Here is a 26,007-nt window from a genome sequence, read left to right as displayed (position 1 = left end):
AAGTACGACATGTAAAAAACATGAGCAATTACTGATTGTTCAGAGTGCTGTTAGTGGGATTGAGTAATTCAGACTTTCAGTTGTTTTTCTGATCTGGAGATATAAAAGCGACTTGTTATTTCATAGTTAGTGAAGGATCCTGCGTCACTGACCGGAGACCCCTGCATTTTAATAAAGTCAGTCCTTTCCTCAAAGAGCCGTATAAGCCAGAACATTTGATGTACATGGCTTCCACTAGATTTTTGTGAGGCTTTATTTGAAGTAAGGCATATAGAGACTTTACTAGATTCTCCTCCATCCATAATCACGTCTTGTATATGTTGACCTCTTTTCTTGGAATGGTAGTTGAAGTTTTATGGGAACGCTATGGAGTACAGATACTAAGTTCTAGGAAAGGATGGTCAAAAGGAATGAAAGAGAGAGCAGAAATTAGAAATAAGCATAACAAAAGTTGTTCTTGTCCATTTAATTAGTTGGATGTGTGCTCTTGTCTGAGCACATTAAAGTACCTTGAGCGGAACATATGAGGGACACCAGTGCAGGACAGTTACTTCAGTTCCCATTTATCTTGTCAGCATCATCAACATGGTAATACTTTGTATCTCTTTCTATCTTCGTTCGAGTAAATATCTGATTTCCATAAGTAAGTAATGTGGGCCTTTGATTTTGCATTTGTATGATCCCAGTGTCTATTTACCAGGGTCACATTGACAACACCTGAATATCAGTTTGCTTGAAGTAGGCTCTTGTTTAAGTCAGTGGTTGTCTTTTATCTACTGTGAATTGCAAAGCAAATCAGTTTTACTCAAAGAAGATAGTTGTATTTGTTGAAACTGTTTTGAAGAATTAGCCACAGAACTTGCAAATATGCTGCTGTGTGCCAAAATAACCCATGAAATATTGCATGAGCTGCAGCTATTTGTCTGTGTTGAAGGGAGAATCATGAAGCAAGCAGTAAAATCAATTGATTTTTCATTTGGCACCTGCCTGACTGTAGTTGTCAGTTGTCATTTCAGTTGAAACCGCATCTGGGCCTGAATCTTTAAATTCAGATTTTGGCTGAAGATCTGAATTTTGCAGCTTAGATTGAAAATCCAGGGCTGGGTTCCTGCTTTGTTAGTTGATGGTATCCTTTGAAATTTGTGAAGCTGTGTCCAGCAGAGAGCAGGAGTTCCACATTGCATGGAAAGTATGATTATTGATTTAGAACATTTTGAAAGGGAGAAACTTCCTGCTAAGAAACTGTGAGGTGCAGTGGTATGTGTTTAAAAACTGTTCTTTTTACTAAAGAAAAACAACAAGAAGAAAACAACAATGGAATAGTGCGAAGTGGAAGATGGCTTTTTTCAGCATCTGCTTAAAAGCAAAAATGTGTTATTAAAGCTTGCAAAGATTTTCACCATTAAGTGGCTTAAAGGTCAGTGTAGCTTGTGAGATGATGGTGCAAAGCAATTGCCGGAAAACAGGTGGCTTAGAGGAGGTAGAAGACTGGATGCTTATTTGTTTGGCTTGGGTCAGTGGATATCTATATGTCTGTGTGTCTATAGATGTATGTATATATTTCTATGTGTTAGAGAAGCTCACAGTCCATAGCATTTGGACCTTATCACGCCTAGAGAAAACAGTACCATGGGCAATGGGATAAGTGGCATCTGATTTATTTTAGAGTTTTGTTTTGTCATAATAACTGTTGATGTTTGAAAGGGTGTGAAATTTGGCAGAAGCTCTCTGCTTGTTTGCAACCTTCAGGACATGCCACTGCAGTGAAGATCCTCCAGTGTTTCATGGACTGAAATCTTTCTGCTGCAGAAGGCACTGGCAGGGCTTGTCTCTTTGTGAGACCTCTGCTCATGTAGTTATCTTGGAGATGCCTGCCACTTCCCAAATCTGGATGAAGCTGGTCAGCGTGTTTGAGAGCTATGCAGAGCTATGTATGTATGTATGTATGTATGTGTACACACAGCTTTATTGCACAAGCTTAATTTCTGTGGAAAACAGTCAAAAGCGTTTTTAAATCACACTGCGTAGAGGGCATTTTATTGTGAACATTCTCTGAATGAGTGCTAACTCCTGACAGGCAGTTCTGGGTCAGAGTCACTGTAAATGTATGCTTAGCCCTGTCAGAGGGTGCCCAGTGCTAAATTTTGTGATTTAACAGACATTAAGGCATGTGCTGCTTCCTCTGTTCAGGGCTTTTTGAGGACTGTTTTGGCCATGACAGGATCCCAGTTCTACCTCCACCACAGGACAGTCTAATGTGTACAGGTGGTCTTGTCTGTACGAGCATCATTCTATGATTTATGAAGGAGCTTGCTACTGTGGTATCAGTGCAACTTTCTCCTTAGCACTATTACAAATAGGTCTTCATAGCTCCTTATTTCTAATGTAGATCAGGCAGCTGACATGCGGCTGTGTGGGGAAAAGAAAGCAGCTGTGTGGGCACAGCCAGATAGTGTTTAGAATCAATTCCAGCCATGGTTGGAAAAGACCCTTAAGATCATTGAGTCCAACCATAAACCTAATGCTGTCAAGTCCACCACTAAACTATGTCCCCAAGCACCACGTCTACATGTCTTTTAGATACCTGCAGGGACGGTGACTCATCCACTTCCCTGGGTAGCCTGTTCTAGTGCTTGATAATTCTTTTGGTGAAGAAATTTTTCCTAATATATGGGAAAATATAGGAAAATATATAGGTTTGTTACAATAGAGGCTGTTCAAAGTGTTTCTGTTCAGTACAAAAGCACAGTTGTACTCTTGAGTGTAGAGATTGGCTGGATAGAGCAGATGAAGAGTTCTGCCTCGAGCTACTGGATATTAGTATGTACCAATATGTTAGATTAAAATAATACATGTTTAGATGAAAAAGAAACGTTAACTGTACTGGCTCTGTTGGACACTTCCAGAGTTATAGCTGAAATTAGCAGTGTCTCCTAATGTGTGCTGTCCCTACATGCCATGCACTGTTTCTTGTTTTAAAATCTGGAGTAATTTGGGAGGATAGAACATCTTAAGCAAAGGTACATGAACAGGAACATTTCAGAACAAAACAGATCTGAAGAAGTGTTTGCAGATGTTGAAAGGGTGGCATTTTTCTCGCTTCATCACTTACAGCATGATTATTCAATGGCTTTTAAAAAGGGAGCCAGACCAGGAACAAGTGTAGGAGGGAGAGCCGAGCTGTGCTATGCAGAGAAGGGAGGGGTGATGTTGCTTCTCAGTGCCCAACCCCATCCTATTCATCCATCTCCCTTGTGTTTAAGCATGTGGGGCAGGGAGCAAGGAAGAAGAGGGAAAATGTACTTCCAGGAACCTCCCTCTAATCCTCCAGTCTTATTCCCACCACCCTTTTTTACTGCAGTATTTTGTATTTCCCTGCACTCCGACTTCTGCATTAAGAGTTCTACTTCCTAGTGTTTTTCCCAGTAATCTTCCATTTTCTTTTATTCCTTTTCAGTTCCCCACTTTTTATCGAGGAGGGAGACAGACTTCTCCCCCCTAGCTAGCTGGTAAGGGGTAGTGTGAGGGGAGGGGCAGTAATGTCTACCTGGCATGTTGAGGGATACACAGTGTGCCTTAGAAGTGGGTCGTGGCTCATCTTGGACTTTCTCCTATGCTGAGGCAGATAGAGATGTGTTACTTCTTGTAGGGAACCTGGAAGAAAGTTTCAGTACATCCCAATATTTGCTACTGTATGATATTTGTTCAGAAAGGCACACCAGATAGCCTAGCAGTCACTGGTGAGGAAACAAGAGACTTAGAGCGGGAGAGTTTCAAATGGTGAATTAAATGGCACTGACAAAGGTGTGTGGTAAAGACTCTACCCTATGCAGCTGAACTACATCTGGCTTCTGTAAGAGCTGCTAATCGGTCACTTTTGTGAATTAAAAAAGCTGCAGTAGATTTTCTGCAATAGGAAAGGGCACCTCGCAGGCATAAACTGCTGTTCTTGCTGACAAAACCTCTTTTTAGCCAGAAAGAAAACCACAGGTGACCCAGCCCTCAGTACTGAGTACAGAGGAAAAGGGGAGGAGCAGAGAAATCTGGCACAGGGATTTTGTTTTTGCTGCAGCTGGATGTCCAGGCTGTCCTGCTGGAAACCTCTGAATCCCTAATCTGGTTTTACAGCATCATCATGTCTTTTCTACTGAGGACTGTTGAGAGCAGAGTCACAGTACAGCTTTAACGGCATCTAACCCATTTGCCTTAACCTGCCTTGCACTTCACAAAGAAGGTTTTGTTTCCCTGCTGTGTTTTCTTTGGATTGAGACCTGGGATGTCTGGTAGGGTTATCAATTCCTTTTGGTTGAAGAAGGAAGTTTCTGTCTGAGCATTTCCCAGTCTCACTGCTTTTTTGTTTAAAAATTAATAATGCAGAAAGCCAAAGTGGAGAAACACCGCTTAGTCATAATTCTCATCATTGTTGATACAGTTTCACTTGCCCCACCAGGCTCTTGTTTTCTCTGTTATTTAGTCAAAAGCAATAGGCCTTTGCTTCCTTTCTTCTCTTTACCAGGAAACTGAGGAATTGGGCCTGTTTATGGTGAGTTCCCCTTGGCATCCCATGCAGGGAGAGCATGCGTGTGTGGGGAGGAGAGGTGGGGGGGAATTACCTACTGTAAGTGATCTGCTTTGCCTTGTTTACAATCTTTGTGACAACTACATCTTTTTAAAAACATATGTAAATATTGACAATGTGAACGTACTGTACCAGCTGGTGCCTTTCAAAGACATTGTCTAAAACGTTAAGCCTAAAATACGCACCTGCCTGTCAGTCATGACCCATTTCCTCCTTCAGCCCATTGTCTTCCGTGGCTGGTTTCAGTGACAAGCTTCCCCCCAAGGCTTCCTTGGCCATGGGATTTCCATGCTCTTTGCAGTTTGTGTTTGCTACCAGTGCCTCTGCAAATAATGCTGGGATTCACCAAAGCATGCCGCAGGCAGGCCACGAAGCACAGTAGCCTGGTTGCATAGAGAACTGGGACCAGCTGAGGGCAAGCAGGCTTGGAAACGGTAACTGTTTTAGCACTGGAGAAGGGAGTTGGCCTGGTATAAGCACCATGCTGATGATACTGTACTACTGCAGGTACTGGGTGCAGCTCATATACAGTAAGTTCGGTGTTCTGGCCATAACACCGTGTTGGGAACCACTTCCAGCTCTTTCTCTGCCTTAACTTTTCATTGAGCAGGCTTTCATTCCTCTGCTGGTTGGGTTGGCACTTTGCTGCCTTTACTGGGTCTAGGTCTAGTGAACTGTAAAAATCACTGGTAATTAGCCAGGGAAAATTGCCTAGCTTTAGCATTCATAACATTAATGAATGTCTTTTTACCTTTGTAAGTGCAGTGATTGCTGCTTATCAAGAATTGACTTCTCCAGATACTCTTTTCTCCTTCTCCCTTTTGTCCTTTGTGTTTGTCACGGATGTTTGTTGTTGGTAACTGGAGGAAGCTGTAGCTCTGCTTTGGAGACATGCATACTTCTTCCATCTTATAATGGAAGGATACATTTCTGTAGCCTTCTAACCTTGGGAATAACATGGAATGAGAAAAATAGGGAAAAAAAAGTTTAGCAGACGAATCAGTAGCACTGAAAAGGGCTCTGTAAATCCTATACTGCAAACTCAGAGGATGAAGTCTTTGTAGGACCTCGGAAATCTTAAGTGATACTCCAGGTAAAGAACCATTACAACTGATTTTCTTGTTCACTTGTATCTTTATGAAAAGTGTGCACCATTTGGGCTAGTACTTAGTTTTATTTTCATGCATTTTTTTTTAAACTTGTTTAATTGCACATTTGTTCTATCTTTAACTGACATTTTGGGCATGAATGTGCAGTGCATGCACAGCCACACACACAAGACTATATTTGACTGTTGCATGCAATAGATGTACATCCCTATAAAGTGGACATCAGTACACAGCTGAAATTATTCCTCGGACAGAAAGACACTCAAGTCTAGACACACAGTTCTTTATAGATTCAGTCTCAGTGGTGTCAGCAGCTGGCTGAACAGCTGGTCTGTTGAAAAGGACTTGGGGGTAATAGTGAATGCTGAGATCTATATGAGGCAGTAGTGCATGTGCATGGCAAATAAAGGCAAACCATGTACTGGGCTACATTAGGAGTGTGGCTGTCAGATTGAGAGAAGTTATTATGAACATTGCTGAAGCTGCAGCTGTCATACTCTATTCGGTTTTGGGCCCCCCAGTTCAAGAAAGGTGCTGAGAAACTGAAGATCTGGCAGAGGGCTACTAACATTGTTAGTGATGTAGAGCACATGGGCTACTGCAAGGAGAGCTTGAAGTTGCTGGTCTGGTAGAAACTGACAAAGTGGAAACGAAGGTGCAACCTAAAACTGCCTATACTTTCTTGAAAGGGAGTTACAAAGACGACAGAGCCAAACTCTTCTAAGGAGTGGTTCATGGTATAATATGGAACAACCACCATAAATTGCAGCTTTGGTGGTCTAGAAACAGGGCATCAGGAAAAATTTCTTTTCTAGGAGGGTAGAGTGGCTCTGGGAGAGGTTACTCAGAGAGATGTGGAATCTCCATGCTGGGAGGTTTTTGAGACCTGGATTTTTATCACAGAGTCACAGAGGACATGATCAAATATTGGTGATAGTTGTGCTTCAGATGAGAGACTGTATTGGGTGACCCTGGCAATTCCTTCCCAACTAACTTTTTTTTTTTTTTAATTGATGCTTATGCCTCAGTTATTCTACTTAACTGGAATAAGTTTCACCATGAAAAAACAAACACAGAATTGTCCATTTATAATGTTCAGGCCACGTCATAAATTCTGTAGTATGAAAATATTTTTTTTTATTTTTTAGTGTGGTGCTGTTGGCCTCTGCATCCCATCCAGCAGGTAAAGTTGATTGAGTTTTTCCTTTTTTAGATTTCTATATTGCCTTTCCTTTCCATGCATGTTTTTAGAGGGCAAACCCTTAGGATTTTAGCCCTGGAATTCAACAGGAATATGACCAATAATATGACTTCAGATGGGAAGAAGAGAGGGGGTATATAACACTGTGTAATTTGCATATTTACTAATACCTTTCTTAGCTTCCCTTTGCAAAGCAGCAGCATGGGACAAACAACAAAGAACTGCTTTTGAGGTGGTACATGGTAAATAACAAGGATTCCCAAGGTCAGTGTGTCCTCTTCAGAGCAGTGTCCCAGAAGTCCATATAGAACCGAGTTTCCTTCTCTGCATTGCCCTCAGTGCTATGCAGAGATTTTGTTTTGTTGCTTTCATAAGATGTATCTTATCGCTTGAGCCCATGGCAGGATTTGAAGTATCAAAAAATTGAAGGCTAAAGATAGAGAAATTGAATATTTGATGGTGGCTAATATTCCTTTCATCTTGGTATTTTAATAATTAGAAGGATAAAGATGAGCATCTGTTGCTTTCACTAGACATTTGCTCAGTCAGAAAAATAAAGGAAAAACCATTTAAATAAACATAAATTCCACCTTTTGCCTGGTGGTGCATGTTGTGGATGTAGGCATTCCCCCACTAGGACAGAAAGACAAGTTAGGCAAAATAGTCCTATGTTTCAAAAAGTGGAAGATGGAGTTTCCTCCAAATCTGTAGGGCCTGAAAGCTGGAGAACCCCTGGGAATGTTGCTACCAAGAGCAATCAGGGCCCAGGTTCCTGGAAATGCAAGTATTCGAGAGCTCTACTTGGATCTGGGAGAACTTTTTTAAACATCTCAAGTTGCGCTGTGTGACAGAGTTCAAATGCCGGACGGGGAAGCAGCCAACATATGTCTGTGTTTCCTGTTGCTTCAGCAGGAACTATCACAAGCTCTATAATAAAAGAAGTGGATATGATGCATGCGTACCCACTGGCAAATGTTGCTTAAGCAGGGTCTTCTGTATACTAGCAAAGAATACTCTTATGTATCCCTTTCCCCTTTTTCAACCAAAGGCAGGAACTGGCTAGAAGCAAGGTCAGAGAGAAATCATTAAACAAGCTAGAAATGTGGAAAGCATCATAAATGAAAAGTCAGCCAGCTGTAAAGGCTCAAAGGAATGTTAAACTAGTAATGTTCGTGTAATTGCTGTTCCCCTGCTTGTAACAGTGGGTAATTTTTTTCTCCTGTGTTCCACTGAGTGTATTGCTTTGTCCCTCAGGTGATCTCTTCAGTGCCTTGGACTTTCCATTCCTGTACTTCTACAGGTTTCATAGCAGCTGCTGTGCCAGGTAACCCCTCTTTAACAGGACATGTGAATGTTTTCAAAATAAGAGATGCCATTGACTCTCAGTTAAAAATTTTGGAGCGTGCAAAACCTTAGTTATACTAGTTTCTGCTGCCATAAACCAGTAAAACTGCAGAGAATATGTGTCTCTGCATATCGGTGGATATGCATTTGAAGGCCCGAGATTCAAATGTGCTGGAAGTATATGGGTTTTTATCTGAGTGAGTGCATTCTGATCAGGCGAGTTCCCAGTTACCAGTAAAATAATTTTAACTAAGGTAGCAACGCTTTGATAAATAGCATCTCTCAAATGCTTCTCAAGTCAGATTAGCCCTTGTAAAACTTGCTGTTTGTGGTGATTACAAAGTATTAGTTTTCAGCATTATATGGGTGTACGTGGATTTATTTGCCTGTACATCTGGTTATTTGGCAGAAAGCTTTTTTTGGGTAAAAGGGAAAAGCTTTAACAAGCATTCCTTTATTTTGAGTAGCAAAAGTTCACCGCCTAATAGTGTAGTTCTCACAGGACAACATAAATATGTTTCCTATAGGTTTTAATTATCTCAAAAAAAAAATTATTCCTGTCTTTCCCCTCCAGTCTTTTGCCAAATGGAAGTATTTTTGTTTTAGAGGGGAAAAAAATATTTTCATGCTAACTGATGCCAAAAATATTTCCTGATTGTTAGGGATTTTCTTACTTGTATCCAAATTTTCCATTAAAAGGGGATATTAAAAAATATTGTTAAATATTTTCCCTATGTACACAGTTTTTTGGTACAAAAGTGGCTTTTTTCAAGGGTGGACTATCCACACTACAAGTAACTTGCAATTAGGTAATAATGAATAAGTTGTTCCACGGAAGGTAGGTGAAATCTATTTCTTCTTGAAGGCAAGGTCTAACTGCAGGTAATAATGTATATCTGTCTAGCCCAGATACTCTTCTCTTTCACTTCATTAGAATTTACCACTGTTGTAGCTTCCTGTTTCCATTGCCCCAGCTTCAGTACATGTATAGTAGGTAGGTGCACACTACAGCAAGTGGAAAGGAATAGTTAGATGGAGAAACAAGCATCTCAGTTGCTCTCCTACATCTTGTAATCCAGTGTCTTTGTAGACATAAAGGATTTGGAGGAAAACCTGTACAATATAAAGTAAGGGTAACTGATGCAGCTAAATCTACTACCTGTGCAGAATGTCTGAAGCATTAGTAGTAAGGTGCAAAGTGCTCTCTTTATTTAATGAAATAAACTGACGTTAATTGTGACATCAATATTTCAGGTATTATAATTAGCTGTTTCACTTTTTATCTCTGAATTACACTAAACAGCTTCAAATCACTCTGACTAAAAGCGCTTCTCTGCAGGGCAGAAGACCTGGAATGAACTTAAGCCAGCTACTGGACTTTCCAAAGCTTGGGCAATGCTGCTTCATTGAACTCACTGGTTTCTTAGAGTGGAATGCTGTACTGCTCAGCACTTCATCCTCTGCAACGGGGAGCTGAGTTTGGGCCTATCTTTTATCATCAAAGCAGCATCTACTTTCTTGGCTTCAGGCACAGCAGTTATTCCTTTGGGGACTCGTGTTATGGCTCAGTGTAAAAGAAATCCTACCTTCTAGACCTGGGCAGTTATCTTGCCCTACTGTTTGGTTTATCAAAACCACCTGTAACTGAGATGTGGCTGACACACCTTTGCCACTTGTACTGAGGATGGAATGGCACTCGGATGAGGTGCTGGAGCCCAGCATGGAACTTCTGACCTAGGAAGTCATCATCTTCCACCTTTCCTGTTATTGCAGAGAGGGGACCAACTGCATTGCATCACTAACCAGAACAGCATACTCTTCAAATACCAAGACACCTTTTGCTTCACCACCTGTATGCTGTGTTGATCCTATCTCCTTTCCCATGCACCTTCCCCAGCACTTTGTAATCTCTTATGCCTCTCAGCCAGCCATACAGTAGTTTGCGCCTCACATGTTTTGAAGTCCCTTTCTATTCCCTGCTTGCTGGTTTACGCTATTTCACTGGTTCACAACCAGTGGCTTGTAAGTATGTTACAAATGAAACAAAATCCAGAGCTAAAACTTATAAGCTCTGTGAGGTCCAGTGAGATGTGGAACAGTTTCCTTAAGAGTAGTCTTGGCTACAGGAGTACTGGGGACTACTTTCCTATATGACTCAAAAATCAAAATTCCCTTAATAGCAGAGATCTTTGGAGTCTTCTCTTCCCAGCATTACTGAGTCATCTGTCTATTTGGTATACAGTAGAGATGTATTTGACTTCCCAGTTGGAATGTAGGCTTCATGAAGTTTAAACAGCTTGAAAGCTTCAGGCAGAAACTTCCCCATGGTTATTTTTTTCAGTTCCAGGCTCTGTGGAGGTTGAAGTGAGTTAGTTGCCAAACATGTGTGGCTCCTGTTGAAATTAGCATTACCTTTATTCAGAGCCATTTCAATGCTTGAAGTTAATATTTCACCTCATGTTTCTAATAATCTCTACTTTTCTGATTATGCAAGTGCATTAGAGACCAGCCATGACAGCGTCAGACTTACTTTACTCAGACTCTAGTCACTGACTGAACAAAACCCGAGATGTACTAGACGTAATGTAAGCTCTTTGTCCACCACTCACCTTTCTCCAAATGGGATTAATGCTGCAGTTCTGCATTAGGAAAACCAAGATGCCTTTGAGGTTGCTTAGTTGAAATTAAGAGCCTTTATTAACAAGCTTTCCCCATCCCTTGCAGTGGACTGTTGGGATTCTTTCTGATGTTGCACGCAGTGAAGCTAAAAAGCAGCACAACATCAGGGCAATATGCAGCATGGAGTTTTCTTGCAAAGGTAAGAGAAAGACTGTCACAGGAACACAGTGGATCTGTGCTTCTCCCAGGCAAACCGAGGAATTTCTACACCTCTCTAGTTTCCCTCGCTATTCCTATTTGACACTCCTAGGGCCTGTCTATGCAACCTGCACATGGGGTTGAGGCAACAAATATCAGGTGCATAATAAGCTAGGATCATTAGCTAAGATCAAATACTGTATGTAGACTGAATTTAATGGAATTGGGCAGATTATTGCAGCTAAGGATTTGGCCTATTCAATCCCAGTAATACAAATCTGTACTTCCCAAAGAAAGTTTTGGAGAAGAATACTCTTTCTGAGAGTCTGTGCACCAGCTGTTTCCAGTGTGTCTTCCCAGAGCCAAGAGTTAAAACTAGTTCCCTGAAGTTCAGTACTAGAACTCCCACCATTATCATTACAGGGGAGAGCGGTGGATGTCAATTTCCTTGACATTAACAACACTTTTGATCATATCTCCCACTCTGTTCTTATATCCAAATTAGACTGTTACAGTCTGGATGGACAAACAGTTAGATGGGTGAAAAAATGCTTGGACGATCAGGCTCAAAAGGTAGAGGTTAATGATTCCTGTTCTAACTGGAGGCTTGTGACAACTGGAGTAGCACAGGGGTCTGTCCTGGGGCCCATCCTGTTTAACATCTTTAATGACTAGAGTGTACTCACGTTTGCAAAGGATGCCCAACTGGGAAGACTAGTCAAGAATGCTAAAGAACAGGGTTGCCTTCCAGAGGGACCTGGACAGGCTGGAGGAATGGGCCAACAGAAATCTTACAAAATTCAGCAAGGACAGATGTGAAGCCCTGCACATGAGAAGGAAGAGCCCTGGCAATAAATAATACGGGCTGGAGACTGGATGGCTGGGAAGCAGCTCTGCACAAAAGGACCTGGGGGTTTTGATAGACAGCAAAGCAAACATGAGCCAGCAGTGTGCCCTGGCAGCCAAGAAATCCAAAAGTATCCTAGGCTGTACTAATAGTAGCATAGGCAGTAAATTCGTGAAAGTGACCATGCTCCCCTACTCAGCACTTGTTAGACCACATCTGGAATAGGGAACGTTGGTTTAGGCACCTTAGTACAGGGAAGACATTGATAAACTGGAGCAAGTTTGGCAGAAGGCTGGCAAGAAAGTCAGGGGACTGAAGCATTTGCCTTGTGAGGAACAGCTGCTGGACCAGGCTTGTTCAGCCTGGAAGAGAGACAGCTTTGGGAGCACATAACAAGCAGCAGCCACCCAGTAGCTATGGAGAAATTACCAAGAAGACAGACCCAGCCTATTCACAGTGGTGCGTTGGTGTGTGCATGTAAGATGAGACGTTCAGATTGGGTGTAAGGAAAAGCTTCTTAACCCTGAGGACAAGTTAGGCAGGGGCACAAAGACTGTCTTTGAAGGTTTTCAAGACCCAACTGGACAAAGCCCTGGGCAACCCAGTCTGACCTCGTGAAGTCCCCTCCTACTGGAATTATCCTATGATCAGTGGATCTAGGGTCTGGCTGTACTTGATTTAAGTTAGTAACAGCTCATTTGTTAAATTATCAGTGGTAAATGCAGTCAGGAGAGCTTGCCAAACTCCTTTTCCCTGATTAGATTTTACTTTCCTCACCCTCAGCCAGGTCATCTGAAAACCACAACCTTCCTATGCAGTTTGTGATCACAGCTTTCCTACGACAGTGAATGAAACTTGCAAGAAAAAAAAAAACAACCACGTAGATTTGCCTAATATGCTTATTTAGAAACTGTAGTCAAATGAGTCTTCATTTTTTCTGGGGGTAACAAGAAGGGAGTGATATGGCTGGTTTTGTGCTTTGCAAGCTGTTCCAGACAGTACAAGTCACATAGAGTTTCTCACCAGTTTGAATTTCTTCCAAACATTCTGACTGTGCAGATTTTAGTACCTTAGCTTTCTTCTTGCTCCTTGGTAGCAAGTCAAGTGATTAAAGCTTGCTCTTGCCTCTTTCTTTTTTTCTTTTTTAACATTCTGGGTTGGAGATGGGAATAGCTGGCTCTGCTAGTAGGTGTTGTGAATGAGGAGAAATGGTTCTACATGTGGTATTTATGACCTATTGGAAAAAAATGCAGGCAAAGATGTGTTGTGAAATCTATTTTAAGCAGATTTGGGTCCTTCCCAGCTGAGGTGGATCAGAGCCACAAAGTCCGGACTGAATCAAAGCTTTACCAAAGTTCAAGGGTTTCTAGATTTGTGGGGGTTTGGCCAACTCCAGACATAAGTTAGACAAAGTTTGTTCTAGCCACTGTTGTCATTGAAATTATGTGCCTTTATAGCAACTGAAAATTTGTCCCTGTCACTGTGATAATTTAATCTGTTCTTCAGCCTTAAAAGTCTGTGTTTGTTCATGTGCATGGTGTAATTATCTTGCTTAGGAAGGTTTTTGTAACAGGGCAAATTAGTCCTTTTCCTGTTGTAGCTTCTAACCCAGTGCTCAAATTATATGTCTTGCGTTCAAAGAGGGGAATGAGTAATAAGGACATGAGGTCTGTCTGTAGCACTAATAATTTTATCAAAACTAGCTGTTTCCCTAATGTCTTTCACTAGTGTTTTAAAGCTTGCTGTAAGAATGATTTTAGGGCTCAGTCATGCCCATCTGAGGCAGCATGAGGAGCATGGAGGAACTGCTTCTCCAAGTGCTGAAATGCAGCTGATTTTGGGTTAGAAGTCAGTGAATACTTCAAAGATTCAGAAACACTATACATCAGTTTTGGAACAGAGATCAAAAGAGACTGCAGAGACAGACACAGATAGGCAGAAAGCAAGAGCTGAACTGGAGCTTGCCTACAAGGGTAGGGGCTGATCAACCAGCTCCTATAAAATTCTCACAACGTATCTTGTAATTATAAGGAACTATAAATTTATGTATGGGGTAGTTAAGAAGAGTCCTATCTATCTGATCACTTATGCTACTTCCTGCAGGTGTTTGGAAGTGTTAAAACTCCATACTGATCTAGACTGGCATTGCCTGGGTGTGAGTGCTATCTCAATCACATATTAAGTCATCATAAGTGCAGAAAAGCAGTATTTAACTACTACTCTAAAAATCTGTTTAAATCCAAACGTGTGACTCCCCCCCTTTTTTAAAAAAAAAAAAAAAAAAAAAAAAAAAAAAAGAAGAAGAAGAAAGGAAGTTAATGTGGATAAAGAATAAAGATAGGAAGTATTTGAATCTGGACTTACAGAATGAGATCCAGTGGAAAAAAACCCTCTGGTCACAACAACAGCTTTGAGTTCCCACATGAGCATTTTTCTTGGATTGAGTAGTGCCCTAGATCATCCTCTTAATCTCTCAGACTGACTGGAGTTTTCACCAGCAGTTGGAAAGGAGCAGCATTTGAGGCCAGAGTATGTTTATCTTGCAAATGAGCCAAGAAAGGAGAATGCTGTAGTCCTCCGACAGCAACCCAAGCCTCTAGGGAGGTGCAGAGAATCAGAAAATCTGTTTTCCATTTGGATGCTTTGTACCTATGTGACTGATGAGCTGGGGCTGAGATTGTTGCCACCGCTTCATTTCTTGTTAAGTGCCAAGAGACCAATAAACTAACCATGAGATCTGATATGGCCTGCTTTCCAGATTCAAGGAGAATTCTTTATGAAGCCCACATATTTGGCCTCCCTGCCCTCTAATTTTTCATTCACTTAAAAACTGGAGCTGGGTCGTAACTTGTTTTTATGATACTTACTTTGGCTGCGGCAACTTAATCAATGTATGAGGTTTTAAAATTCCTCCCCATAATGATTTCTGACAGCTTTCATGTCAAAGCATTGCTTTGTGCAGAGACAGACGAAGCACATGTTTCATCTGTGTGTATAGTCCTGTGTGATATTTATAGTGACAAATGCTCGCTGCACTATTGCTGTGAAAGCAAATAGTGTGTGTGTTAGTCATATCTGTATGGATTCGTGAGAAATGCCAAAAAGTCACTAAAGTGATCTGTAAAACAACAACAAAAAAATGCTCTTAAGAAGCCCAAGAAATATGGAATGCTTCGTCATAGCCTTGCACAGATTTAATCCCCAGAAGAGCAAGGATTTGAAGCTGTACTGAGATTTCTTGTTTTAATTTGAAAGCTATGCTAGTATCATGGGTCATGTACTGGAAAGAAAAACTGGAGATGCTTATATATACAGACAGAAGCATCTGGTGAGAACGCTAATGAGCTCAAACAGTGCTGTCAGTGAGTTTGTTTAGATTAAGGCTGCCAATCTATCTGATGATGAAACCTGTTAGAGTCTCTAGAAGTTAAGCAGCAGAAATAATTTAAGTCATGAATAGAAAAATGATATTTCAGAACTTTCTTCAGGAAGATACTGGTTACTTAAAAACTCATATTCCCACATCATGTTTTGTGTTATCCCGATAAACTTGTAGGGAATTCAGCTTGTTTCAAACATGAACCTATGGAGACAGCTTGTTATAAAAAAGGAAGAATAGATGGGAAGGTCAGTGGATTTTGGATTCCCTCTTTCTTCCTCCCTCATCTGAAGAAATGAAGTTGGATAACTGAAATACAGTTGTTTATTTCACCATCATGGTTGTAAACCATTGTTTTCATATGCATTAGTTGGAAGAAAATTTAGATAGATCTCACCAGGAGTACGCAGTTCTTTTCTATATGGCCATCCCATGCACCATTGTGTAATCCCTGGTGTATCTGAACAGTGTTGGAGGCTCCCTGATACATAAAAGCATCTGCTGACAGCTGCTTTGGTTCCTCATTTGTTAACTTCAGAAGTGTTTGCCCCAGGTCTCCCTATGTTTAATGCTGACTGCCAGACATGGTGAAAGTAACTTTCCAGGAGTGTCTGAAAGAGTATTTTATCCATGGGTCCTGTGAACCTAACTGTAGCCCACTGTACTTACACCCCAGCAGTTTTAATCTTCCCTCAAAATATGTAACAGCTATTCAGAACGCCTCCTGTAGTCTTTGATTTTTTATTTTGTGTCTGTGTATCTGCTTCTTTGGTCCCCCTGGTGTCTTGAAGAGAACAGATAGACTAGATTCATCTTCATGTCAGCACAAAAAAATGGATTATATCCCTCTTAAAGATTGGAAAAGTACTGATGTTTTTTATTAAAGCAGAAATTATCTTCTTCCTGGTTTTCATAATATGGAGAGGCCACAACTGTAAGTCTTCTGGGGCTCCTAGCCTGGTTATGCTCACTGTACCTCTCTTTCACAGATAGCAGTTCACGTGAGAATTTTGTTTGCTTTAATTCCAGGGGAAAACCAACCAAGCAAAATAAAACAAATTCATGCTTTTCCACATTTTTGCAGTCTTAAAGCCTCTGTTAAGCATGCACTCCCATTTGTATATCTTTCAATTCCTCTTCCGTTGCTGCTGAGCATGCAAGTGCTATAAAATATTCTGGTCCAGAATGTTAGTTCCTTTCTTCTTCTGAGGGCTATTTACTTGCAGAAACAAGTGCCACTCTAAAAGAGCCCTGCCATCAGCAGCTTCTGAAGCAAATGGCTCTCCTTGTTCATCTCTGCCCTAATGGGAGAGGATTCTGGATTAAAAAATCTGTTTTAAAATGTTATACGTGTATCATAACCAGAACGACAATGTGTTTGGTTATCTGGCACTTGCCCACTTGGTTATATTGTAGACTGAAGTAGGGTCTTTGCCTGCTGCTGTGCTTAGGCAAAAGTGACTTTGAGATTCTTGGCTGAAAATCACATTGCTTTCTTGGCTTGGACCTCATAAAGCTTAAAGCAAAAATGTCATATACTCCCACTGGAGTTCCATAAACACAGTGTGTTTTCATTCGGCAAAGATCCTGCGCTGCATGCAAGGCTGTCTCAACATCTCTGCTCACCCAACCTGGAAAAATTGTGCAGCCACAAGCCAAAGCCCTGGGAAAGAGTTGTGTGCTAGGCCTGGCTGGACTCTGCTGGTAGGTGCTGTCCGTGGCACCAGTGTGGTTTGATGTGCACCCCTAATCTGAGAGAGGGAGTTTCTGTGACCCTAAAGCTTTCAAGTATGCCAGGAAGGGGTTCACAAGAGTAGGAGTGAGCTTCTTCCTTCTACGCACCTTGTGTACTCTTATGCATGCAGATATGCACACACATATGCATAAAGATAATTAAAAATGGTAAAAATCCTTATTGATTTGTGGTTAGTTCTCACTGTGTGAAATATGTACATTCATTCTTGACACATACATTTGATTCCTGAGAGTCACCATGGAGACTATGCAAATATCTTAGAAAAGAAAATGTGTCTCAGCTGAGCTTGACGAGTGCATAAGGCAATCAGTGTGCTCTTAACTGCATCTTCAGGGTCTATAAAAAAGACCAGTTGCTGAAACCTTAAAAGTATAGGGGTTTGGGTAGTTTCCATGGAGACAGCTTGATAGTTACATTGTAGCATCCAACACTAATTATACCATATAACCGTTGGGAAGAAGTCTCCCTAACAACTCCTTTGTGTGCTACACAACCGCTAAGCTAAGTGGCACAGGCTCCCTGGGGCACTAATGCAATTTAAGGAAGCTGTCTTGTAAGAATAGCTGAGAAATGTCGGAGATTTTAAACCTTCAGGTAGTGGCAAATTTTAATATGTACATTAAGAGGTGTTGTGTGGGGCTGCAGTTGTGTATCCACTGAAAATGGCAGTTAGACAGCTTGTGGGCAGGACATGATCACACAAATAAGTACATAAAGTTACGTGTTATGACTTGGGGGTAGTATCACAGGACAACTCATCTGTGCTCAATATAATAAATCCAGTCTGAGCAAACATTAATTCATAGATTGAGCCCTGAGAGATGCTCTGAGTTTGTTCGTTTCTTTTTATCCATCATGATATCCATTTGAAGTGCATCATGTACATTTGGTATTTTCATTCTTTTCAACATAAAGCTAACAGCAGAACCACTAGCTTGCAGTATGTCTTTGGAAGATATTTTTTCACCCCTACCTTTGACAAACCGTCTCTATATACTTGACAGTAGAAAAATGCCAATTCAAAAATAGGTTTTGTCAAATCAACAGAATTTTGAACTGCAGAAGATGCATGTTCATTAGTTCCTTTGCATAACAGATTCCTGATCTCCCATGTTTGTGTTTGGTCTCCTGGTGTTACTTACATATGGAGAGCTGAGGCTGGGAGATGAATCGTAAGTCTGACAAAGAGAAGACAAAAGAATGACAACTGTTTCGGAAATTGTTTCCATTGCCAATGTACTAATATAAATGCCAAAATTATATGGGAGAACTGTGCACTGTATAACATACTAATGTAGAAGGTTTGAAAGCTAGCTAAGGCTAGGCTTCCAAACATGAGCAAAAATAGCCACATTCTTCTCCCTTGCTGGTTCCCTGTTCTTTTCAGGATCGGGATCGCTAGCTGCCTTTTTGATTCTTAAAAACGTTCATGGATGAAATGTCTCCAGGCAGCCTCACAAATCTTGAACCTGATCGTTGACCTCTCTGATAGGCACTTGATGTCACCCGCCAGGTTGCTCTCTTCAGAAAGGTCTCATGTTAGAGAGCTGCTGCTGTCTCAAACAGGTCTCCGGGTCTTCCTCTTCCTGTCCCTCCCCAACTCAGAACCAATTTTTGCAAAATCTCAAGTGTGTTCATTTCTCATTCCCGCTCTGTACACCTGTTTAAGGATTAGATATTGACTTTCAACAAAAGTCAGCAAACAGCCATAGGGCTGTGGGGGAGACAGACTGAATGGCTTATGTCCTGTCCCTGAAATACATGGTGCTCAGGGAATCCCGTAGGCATCAGTTAGTCTCAGGTGACTGAACTGTCCTCATCCTATCCGTGGCTAGCAGGAAGAGTGCAGAGTCCAGTTTTCTCTCCATGTGTATTACTATGGATGGTTGTCCTAAGAGGGGAGAAGGGAATGGGACTTCTTGCAGAGACTTCCCCACCCTTTCTGAGGGAACGGGAGGCCAAAGACTATAGTCAACTATAGTCACTTCTGTCGCCAACTTCCCACGCATGAGACACGCAGGGCCTGCTGAGGCCCACAGGGCCAAGTGTGTAACCTTGTGACATTGCTTATAAAAGGCATTGCTCAAAATGGATTAGCTGTGGTCATGTTTTAAAAAACATTTTTTCAAGTATCATGTTTTTTAAGGTTTCTGATGGAATATTTTGACCTTTTGTAATAGTGAATGGTTATAAAGCCCTGGAAAGGCTTTTGTTTTTGAATGGAAAAATAAAATCTTAAATAATACCAATTCTTCCTTGCAGTCCTTAGCATAATAATAATAATAATAATAGCATGTTAATTTCTTTCCATTACATCATTACTAAAACAGCATAAACACAGCAGAGAATGGCAATCCAGAGACTGTCTCTGTTATTATTGTTAGGTTGTACGGAACAGGGTCAGCAGGGAGATTTAGTTATCTGGTCTGGGAATTGTTTGTTTATGAATTAGGTTTTCCCAAAGGAGTCATGAGATGGGAAATACAATAGGAAACGGACTTTATACATGCACAGAAATACCAAAACTGTGTCATGCAGGAGAGAGGTTGATGGAAACTTGCTATTTTTGCTAACAGATTTTTAAAAAATACTTGATTACACATCCCTAAGTTTCCTATGCTATTTTTGGTACTAGTGATATCCTCCACAGAGTTCTGAGTAGTCATGACAGAAAAATGTTTTACATCCGATAATGCTGACAAGGAATGTAAGCACTTCACATGTTTCTATAGATTTTAACAATGGAAAAATGCATTATATTGCTTTTTACTAAAATATTTCCCTTAAGGCAGGCATCCTCATTGGTTCTGACAATGTCCTTGAACGCTATCAGCAACACTTGTCCATTCCATGTATAAATAAATAGCATGCATAGGATCTGTTCTGGGGGCAAGAAGAGGTTTGAAGTTGCACTCAAAAAATGCACAGGTCTTGAATGATAATGGCCTCAACCTGCAGTGTTCAGCGTGAGACCTTCAGGTAATCTAGCATGGAAAGAGCAATCACTGAGAACATGTGCAGCATCCTACCCAGCACCCTCCTCTACAGCAAGGTATTCCAGATATCATCAGTCTTGGCACAATGGGCCAGTCCCCATCTGGGTCGTTTGAGCCAGTTGTGGAGGTGACTTCAGAGTACACAGCTGGGCTGGTGTTCACCTACCTGGTGTCTATGTGGAAATGTTCACTGTTGGCTTCCTAGGTTGCTCAGGGGATATTTTTTGCTGTCAGTCTTCTGGTCTGCTTTGTGATGTTGTTATCTGGTATACGGCAACACTTAAGCACGTGACTTTTCAAAAGACATTCAGTTCTTGTGACGCATGGAAACTCGTTGATGTAGCCTGTAACATACCTGCCTTTGGCCCCAGTTTTTTGCCTTAGTCGCCTCACTGCTGAAGCTCTCTTTCAGAAGTCATGGTTCCTTGAACTATGTTCTCTTGTGCTTTGAGAGAGAAGAAACTGACAGGGATTGAAAGGATCAGCCTGGTTAATTTGGTCTTTGGTAAAATTTATGAAGTGGTGCACACAAAGTAGCTAAACATTGAAGAATTATCGCAGCTACTTAAGGGGTCTGTTCTTAAAAATACTGTCTTCCACCACAGTGCTAATGTGTTCTGCCTCCTGGAATGTGTTCTGCCTCAAGTCAATTTTCCTTTTCTTCATGGACCCCAGTTGCCAGGAACTTTACACTCTGCCTGCTGGAGCCAGCTTTTTTTTGGTTTTGTTTTTTTTTTTTTTCCTGGATGCCAGGTGAGTCACCACTGAGCCACTGCTATGGGAGGTCATGATCCACCTATGAGAAGTTTGGAATTCCTTCTCTTTCGCCTTTAGTCAGAGGTCCTGATACTGCAAGGCAATTACAGTAACAGTTCCTGCCTGATCTGGCTACTGGCCCACCCGCTGGCATCTAGCACTTGGGAGTAAGATAGACATAGACAGAACCTGAGCTTGGTCTTTCCCAAGGAGCCAACTCCTTTTGTGCCAGATATACATAGCAAACTGTCAGTTAGCCTGTTAAATTCACTGCTTAAGTGTGACAGCGAAAAGTGTGGTCTTCTTAACTGGGTTATCAGCCTTCTCTGTCTCTTTATGGTAATCTCTATTTCGTGATCTTGTAAGGGTTAGATGAGGTGAAGAGTAACTTGGAATGCCAAAAGGCTAGCTCATGTGGAGCTTAACATAAGATGAAGTGTATTTTATTGCGGTATTTTTCAGCAGCAGAGTGTTGGAACAGCTGGCTGCTCCCCAAAAATGAAAAGCAATACTTTTCAAATGGCATAGAAAAAATAATTCTTTAACATAGTATACCATATTACTGACCAGGAAAATTCAGGGTATCAAACAGAAGGTCATATTGAGACAATTGATTGAGTAAAAATAAAGAGAGGTATATGTTTTTTACAGGTTCAGATCTGCTCAAAAGCTTTCAGTGACTGAGTCGCTAGAATTTCAGCAGAAGCAGACATGATGTGGAAATCTTTCTAGGACAGAAGTGGAAAGATTAATAAACTGCATGTCACAGGATGTAAGTTTTGTATCAGCCAAGGTCAACATGCAAATCCCTCTTTTTCTCTGATGTGCACATCGACTGCAGACTTGCTGCATTAGGGGATGATCATAAATTCTCCTGAATTCTCTGGTCAACCAATACTTGATTAAACAAACCCTTGGTCCACTCCAGCTGCTGTATGTGATCCTAATAGGTAAAAACACTTCACTGCCTTTGTCGTTGCCATTGCAATGCTTACTCCATTACACAAATATTCAATAATTCATAAAATAAGAACAAGATGATGAATCTCATTGCCCTGCCAACTTCTGAGCTCAGAGGTTTCAGGGGAGAGACTAAATGGCAGGAGCAGTGTAATTCTGGGTCAGAATATAAGGAAAAGAGACTCCTTGACAGGCTGAAACAACAGAGGAAAAGTACAGTAAGCATTATAATGCATGAAGCATTTACAGGAAATGGGAGGTGTTGGCTATTAAGTTTGGTGTAACCTGGAAATACAAATATGTTTCAGCTTTTGGTCAAATATACATGCATCAGTTGACAGTCTTGTAGCAGCAAGAATGAGCAAAGCACTTTTTGGCAAAGTCAAAGAAAAAGTTATTTGGCCTAAAGAAGCCTTCTATCCCTCGTTAAATGACTTTTGTTGTCCTTCCTTGACAAAGCTTCAGCTGCATGGATTGTGCCTCTCATTTTCAGAACTGACCCAAACAGATGCTCTTAGTCTGGTGCATGTACACACACCTGTTTTAGTCATGATTGATAGTGTTTCCATATCAGCAAACATGCTTCAGGAGGAACATACATGGATTGTGCAGGGTTTTCCCTTTGTCTCCTTAATACAGAACTGAACACTAGGAGTAGTAACAGTATCTAGTTTATATTTTCAGTGGTCACATTTAAAAGAAACATTTAAATATGAACAGAGGTACTGTTAAAATTGAATTCTGTACTATAACCGCTCTATAGGCTGAAGTTAGCTGGTGAAGTGCCACCATTGGCCATAGGAAGTCCTCATTAGCCACGAGAAAGGGAAATTTATGTTTTGGCCATTATCTCCAGTAGCAGAGGGCAAATACTTCTTGTTTTGGTTTTCTCTTTATGATGACAGAAAGTCTGATGTTTATGTTTGAGTGAAGGTAGGGTGGAGTGGCTACTTGATGTTCAAAAAGAAATAGTTACCATAATTTTCAACCCAATCCTAGTGTTTTACAAGGGGCAAAGAGTTTTGGTTTCCTTTACAGTGTCTCAGAATATCTTTCACTTTTTGTAGGAAAGCAAAATTATAATGTGCTTGTAATAGTTCAGTCCTGTCTCATCAGTGATGTATGTTTATATATCATTTCTATATTATATATAGTATGTGTTTATGTGTGAATATATATAGATAGATATATGTTTATTCATTTATAGATTTAGGCCTTTCTGAAAAGAGTCTTGTCTTGTTTATATCTATTGTAAATATGACCATGATATCCTGTTTCTCGTTAGAGGAGAAATTTCTTACACAAATCCTGTTTATCACAATCAGTAACCCGCATATCCTTTACTTTCTGTACTTAACCATTGGAAGGTGTCTCTGCAACATAGACTGTTACTGTACCTTTCTTTGTGGTGGCTCTTATAAGGTTTAAAAAACAGAAAGGGACAGTGCAGAAGCAAGGAAATTAAGGTATTGCCAAGAATCAGAAAGGACATCCATTAGCTACGTGCATTAAATACTTGTATAGCTGAAAGCTGTAAAACAGGTGCCACATACCTTAAAGAGGTGAAGGCTGAGGATTCTCCAGAAGTGATTCAGAGGCAAGAGGCAGATGGACTTTTCTGAGCCTTTTCTCTATTGCAGGGTGGGGCTGGGCACACAGCTGGGTCCCAGAATGACCTAGTAACCGCAGCTTCAATATCCCCTAATCGCTCATTTTCTCCTGCAGCCAAACTGCTAATGAGATGCATACAGTGCAGGAACAATAGCCTGGCTACCTTTGTCTTATGAGGAATAAAAGCATGCTGAATTCGACCACAATTCAGCTATTATTTTGGCATTCACATGATGCTCTGGGTTAGAAAAATAGTTACTGTAGCCTATTAATCTGAAAGGATTGCACATTAATCCTTGACAGTGTATTAATGTGATCAGACAAGATGCTGAATGGCTTTAAGGAAGCTGATACAACCACCTATTGCTTCAGTCTTGCCCTCCCAGGATCAGCATCTTGGTTGTATTGGTCATTGTATCCTGGAAACTAAAAGAACGTATGAAAAGCAGCACTGACAAGAATCTTCATAAATGCAATAGAAAGTAGAAGATGGATGCCTTATTCTCTAAATAATGGAGCTGCATACAAGTATTTAACCATAGAAATGCAGAGGATTATCTGCCTTCTTAAATGCGTATGAGAGATAATTAAGAAATTTCCTTTCTTATAGCAATGGAAAAGCTGATAAATAGAAGTACTCCTCCGTAATACAGATATTATTGGTTTGAGCACAGATAAGGTAAAAAAAACAACCACCTTAAAATTTCTGATGAATTTGCTAGAGGTGAGCATTTATACTGCTTCTGTTCTGAAAACATTTTAGAGGGCAGGTTGCTAATTGTGTTTGTCATTTGATCTACCCTCTCCCTCATTTTTTTAGTATGTTTTATGTTTTAAGCACGTGTAGATGATTTTAAGATGGGTCAGAAGTTATTTGCTATGAAAACCAGATAGATTCATTTGCACTAGAAGTTTTTCATTTATTGTTATCAAGTTTTATCAGTATCATTAGGCATATGACTGTTACTGCTAAGGCATGTTTAAACACTGGCTGCTTTTGTGTCACAATACACAGAAGTAATTGTGTTCTTAAAGAACCCCTAGAATTTAGAATCATTTATGTTGGAAAAGACCGTTAAGATCATTAGGTCTAACCCAGGTCTGCCAAGTCCACCACTACACCATGTCCCTAAGCACCCCATCTACATGTTTTTTAAACACCTCCAGGGATGGTGATCCCACTGCCTCCCTGGGCAGCCTCTTCTAATGCTTGACCACCCTTTCAGTGAAGAGATTTTTCATAATCTCCAGTCTAAACCTCCCCTGGTGCAACTTGAGGCTCTTTCCTCTTGTCCTGTCACTTGTTACCTGGGAGAAGAGACCTACCCAAACTATTCACCATTATTGTTTTAATAATGCTTAAAAAAATAGAGGAATAAAATATAAGGAACGAGCAGAAGAGAGGGACCAAAATCTCCTGTGATAAAAATCTGCTTTAGGGAAGCTGGAGATCTGTGCAGGCATTTAGGCAAATATGAAATAAAGGATCTCAAAGACATTTACAGCAGCTGGTAAAACTTCTGCGTGGCTGGATCAAAGCTGTGTGGATCATGAAGTTGCTGATGCTGTCACCGTTGCCATGGTGCCACTGTTGCCATGGTGCCAGCATCACCAGGCTATCCTTTAAGTAACAACATGTGCATTGGGGAGGGTTAAAGGGTTTTCTTCCTTCAGGAGAGCTGAGCAGAGTCCATCTATGATCAATGTGGACCTAAGTATGCTGCAATGCACAAGCTCATTGCACTGTTTACTGATTTCATAGACTGACAGTCTCCAGTTAAGTCTGTCAGGGAATGAAAACCCTTAGGGCAGGTCTGCACTTTGGTCAGGCTGTGAGGGGAATGCAGTAGACATGCTCAAGTTACCTTCAAACTAATGAGCAGATTGCAAATGAAACCTGTTTTGCTTTCCCTCTTTCTCCATCGTATTTCACTTTGGATTGTTTCTTTCCCATATTTGGGCTGCTCAGCTTTTCAGGCAGGATTATGGTATTGCTGTTTCTTTTGGGAAGAGCCATTGTTTTGGTGGTTCAAGGCTAAAGCTTCATTACTTTTCTTTGGGAAAAGCTGTGTGTCTGCTTAAAATCCTTCCTTCTTGGTGGATTTATTAGTAGAGCTCCTTCAGGGAGCTGCATTATCACCTGAAGCCATTAGGTTAAACAGCAGATTCTGTGTTGTCTTTCAGTTGGTAACAACAGACCCTCAGAACAAAATTGAAAACTGACAGGTTGTTTCAATGTGTTGATTAATGCAACTGAATCAGCATCTAGGGGAAAGAGACTTTCCTGACAGTTGGCTGGAGGAATTTTGCCTGCATTTGCTGTATCACTTTTAACCAGAGATTGGCTTTGGCACTTTGAAGATGGTTTGCAAGACGCTTTTGAGCTTCTAGAATTGATCCAGACTGCACAGAAAGCCTTCTCATTGCAATAGGCAATGTGCTTAAAAGCTTCCAGGGAAGTTTTTCTTTTTGTGGTAGATCATCCCCAAAGCTGACCTGAAATTAAACAGTTAATGCTAGTTTAATTTTGGTCTGGTTCTGTATGCATGATTCGTTCAGATACTGGGCAGGATGGAAGAGACCTCCTGTGCACAGTATCTGCAGCTGTTAACAGCGCTTTATTTTGATTGTAGACCATGGGAGAAAAAGAGT

General features: G+C 40.9%; 1 protein-coding gene across 5 annotated transcripts in view; it reads left to right on the top strand.

Moving 5' to 3' along the window:
• Positions 1 to 26,007, top strand: part of TMEM241 (transmembrane protein 241) — a 61,873-nt gene that overhangs the window by 21,470 nt on the left and 14,396 nt on the right. For 3 of the 5 annotated variants that reach the window (XM_040585557.1, XM_040585559.1, XM_040585556.1), the window contains exons 11-14: positions 4,517 to 4,543; positions 6,837 to 6,871; positions 8,144 to 8,213; positions 10,958 to 11,051. In XM_040585557.1, coding sequence (XP_040441491.1) covers positions 4,517 to 4,543; positions 6,837 to 6,871; positions 8,144 to 8,213; positions 10,958 to 11,051 — 226 coding nt within the window. The remainder of the gene's footprint in view (positions 1 to 4,516; positions 4,544 to 6,836; positions 6,872 to 8,143; positions 8,214 to 10,957; positions 11,052 to 26,007) is intronic. The other 2 variants (XM_040585558.1, XM_040585561.1) reach the window with 2 other exon arrangements.

The sequence above is a fragment of the Falco naumanni genome, chromosome 3 (assembly GCF_017639655.2).
Source record: "Falco naumanni isolate bFalNau1 chromosome 3, bFalNau1.pat, whole genome shotgun sequence".
NCBI lineage: Eukaryota > Metazoa > Chordata > Aves > Falconiformes > Falconidae > Falco > Falco naumanni.
Note: the sequence above shows the minus strand (reverse complement) of the source record. Positions and strands in the feature narration are given on the sequence as shown.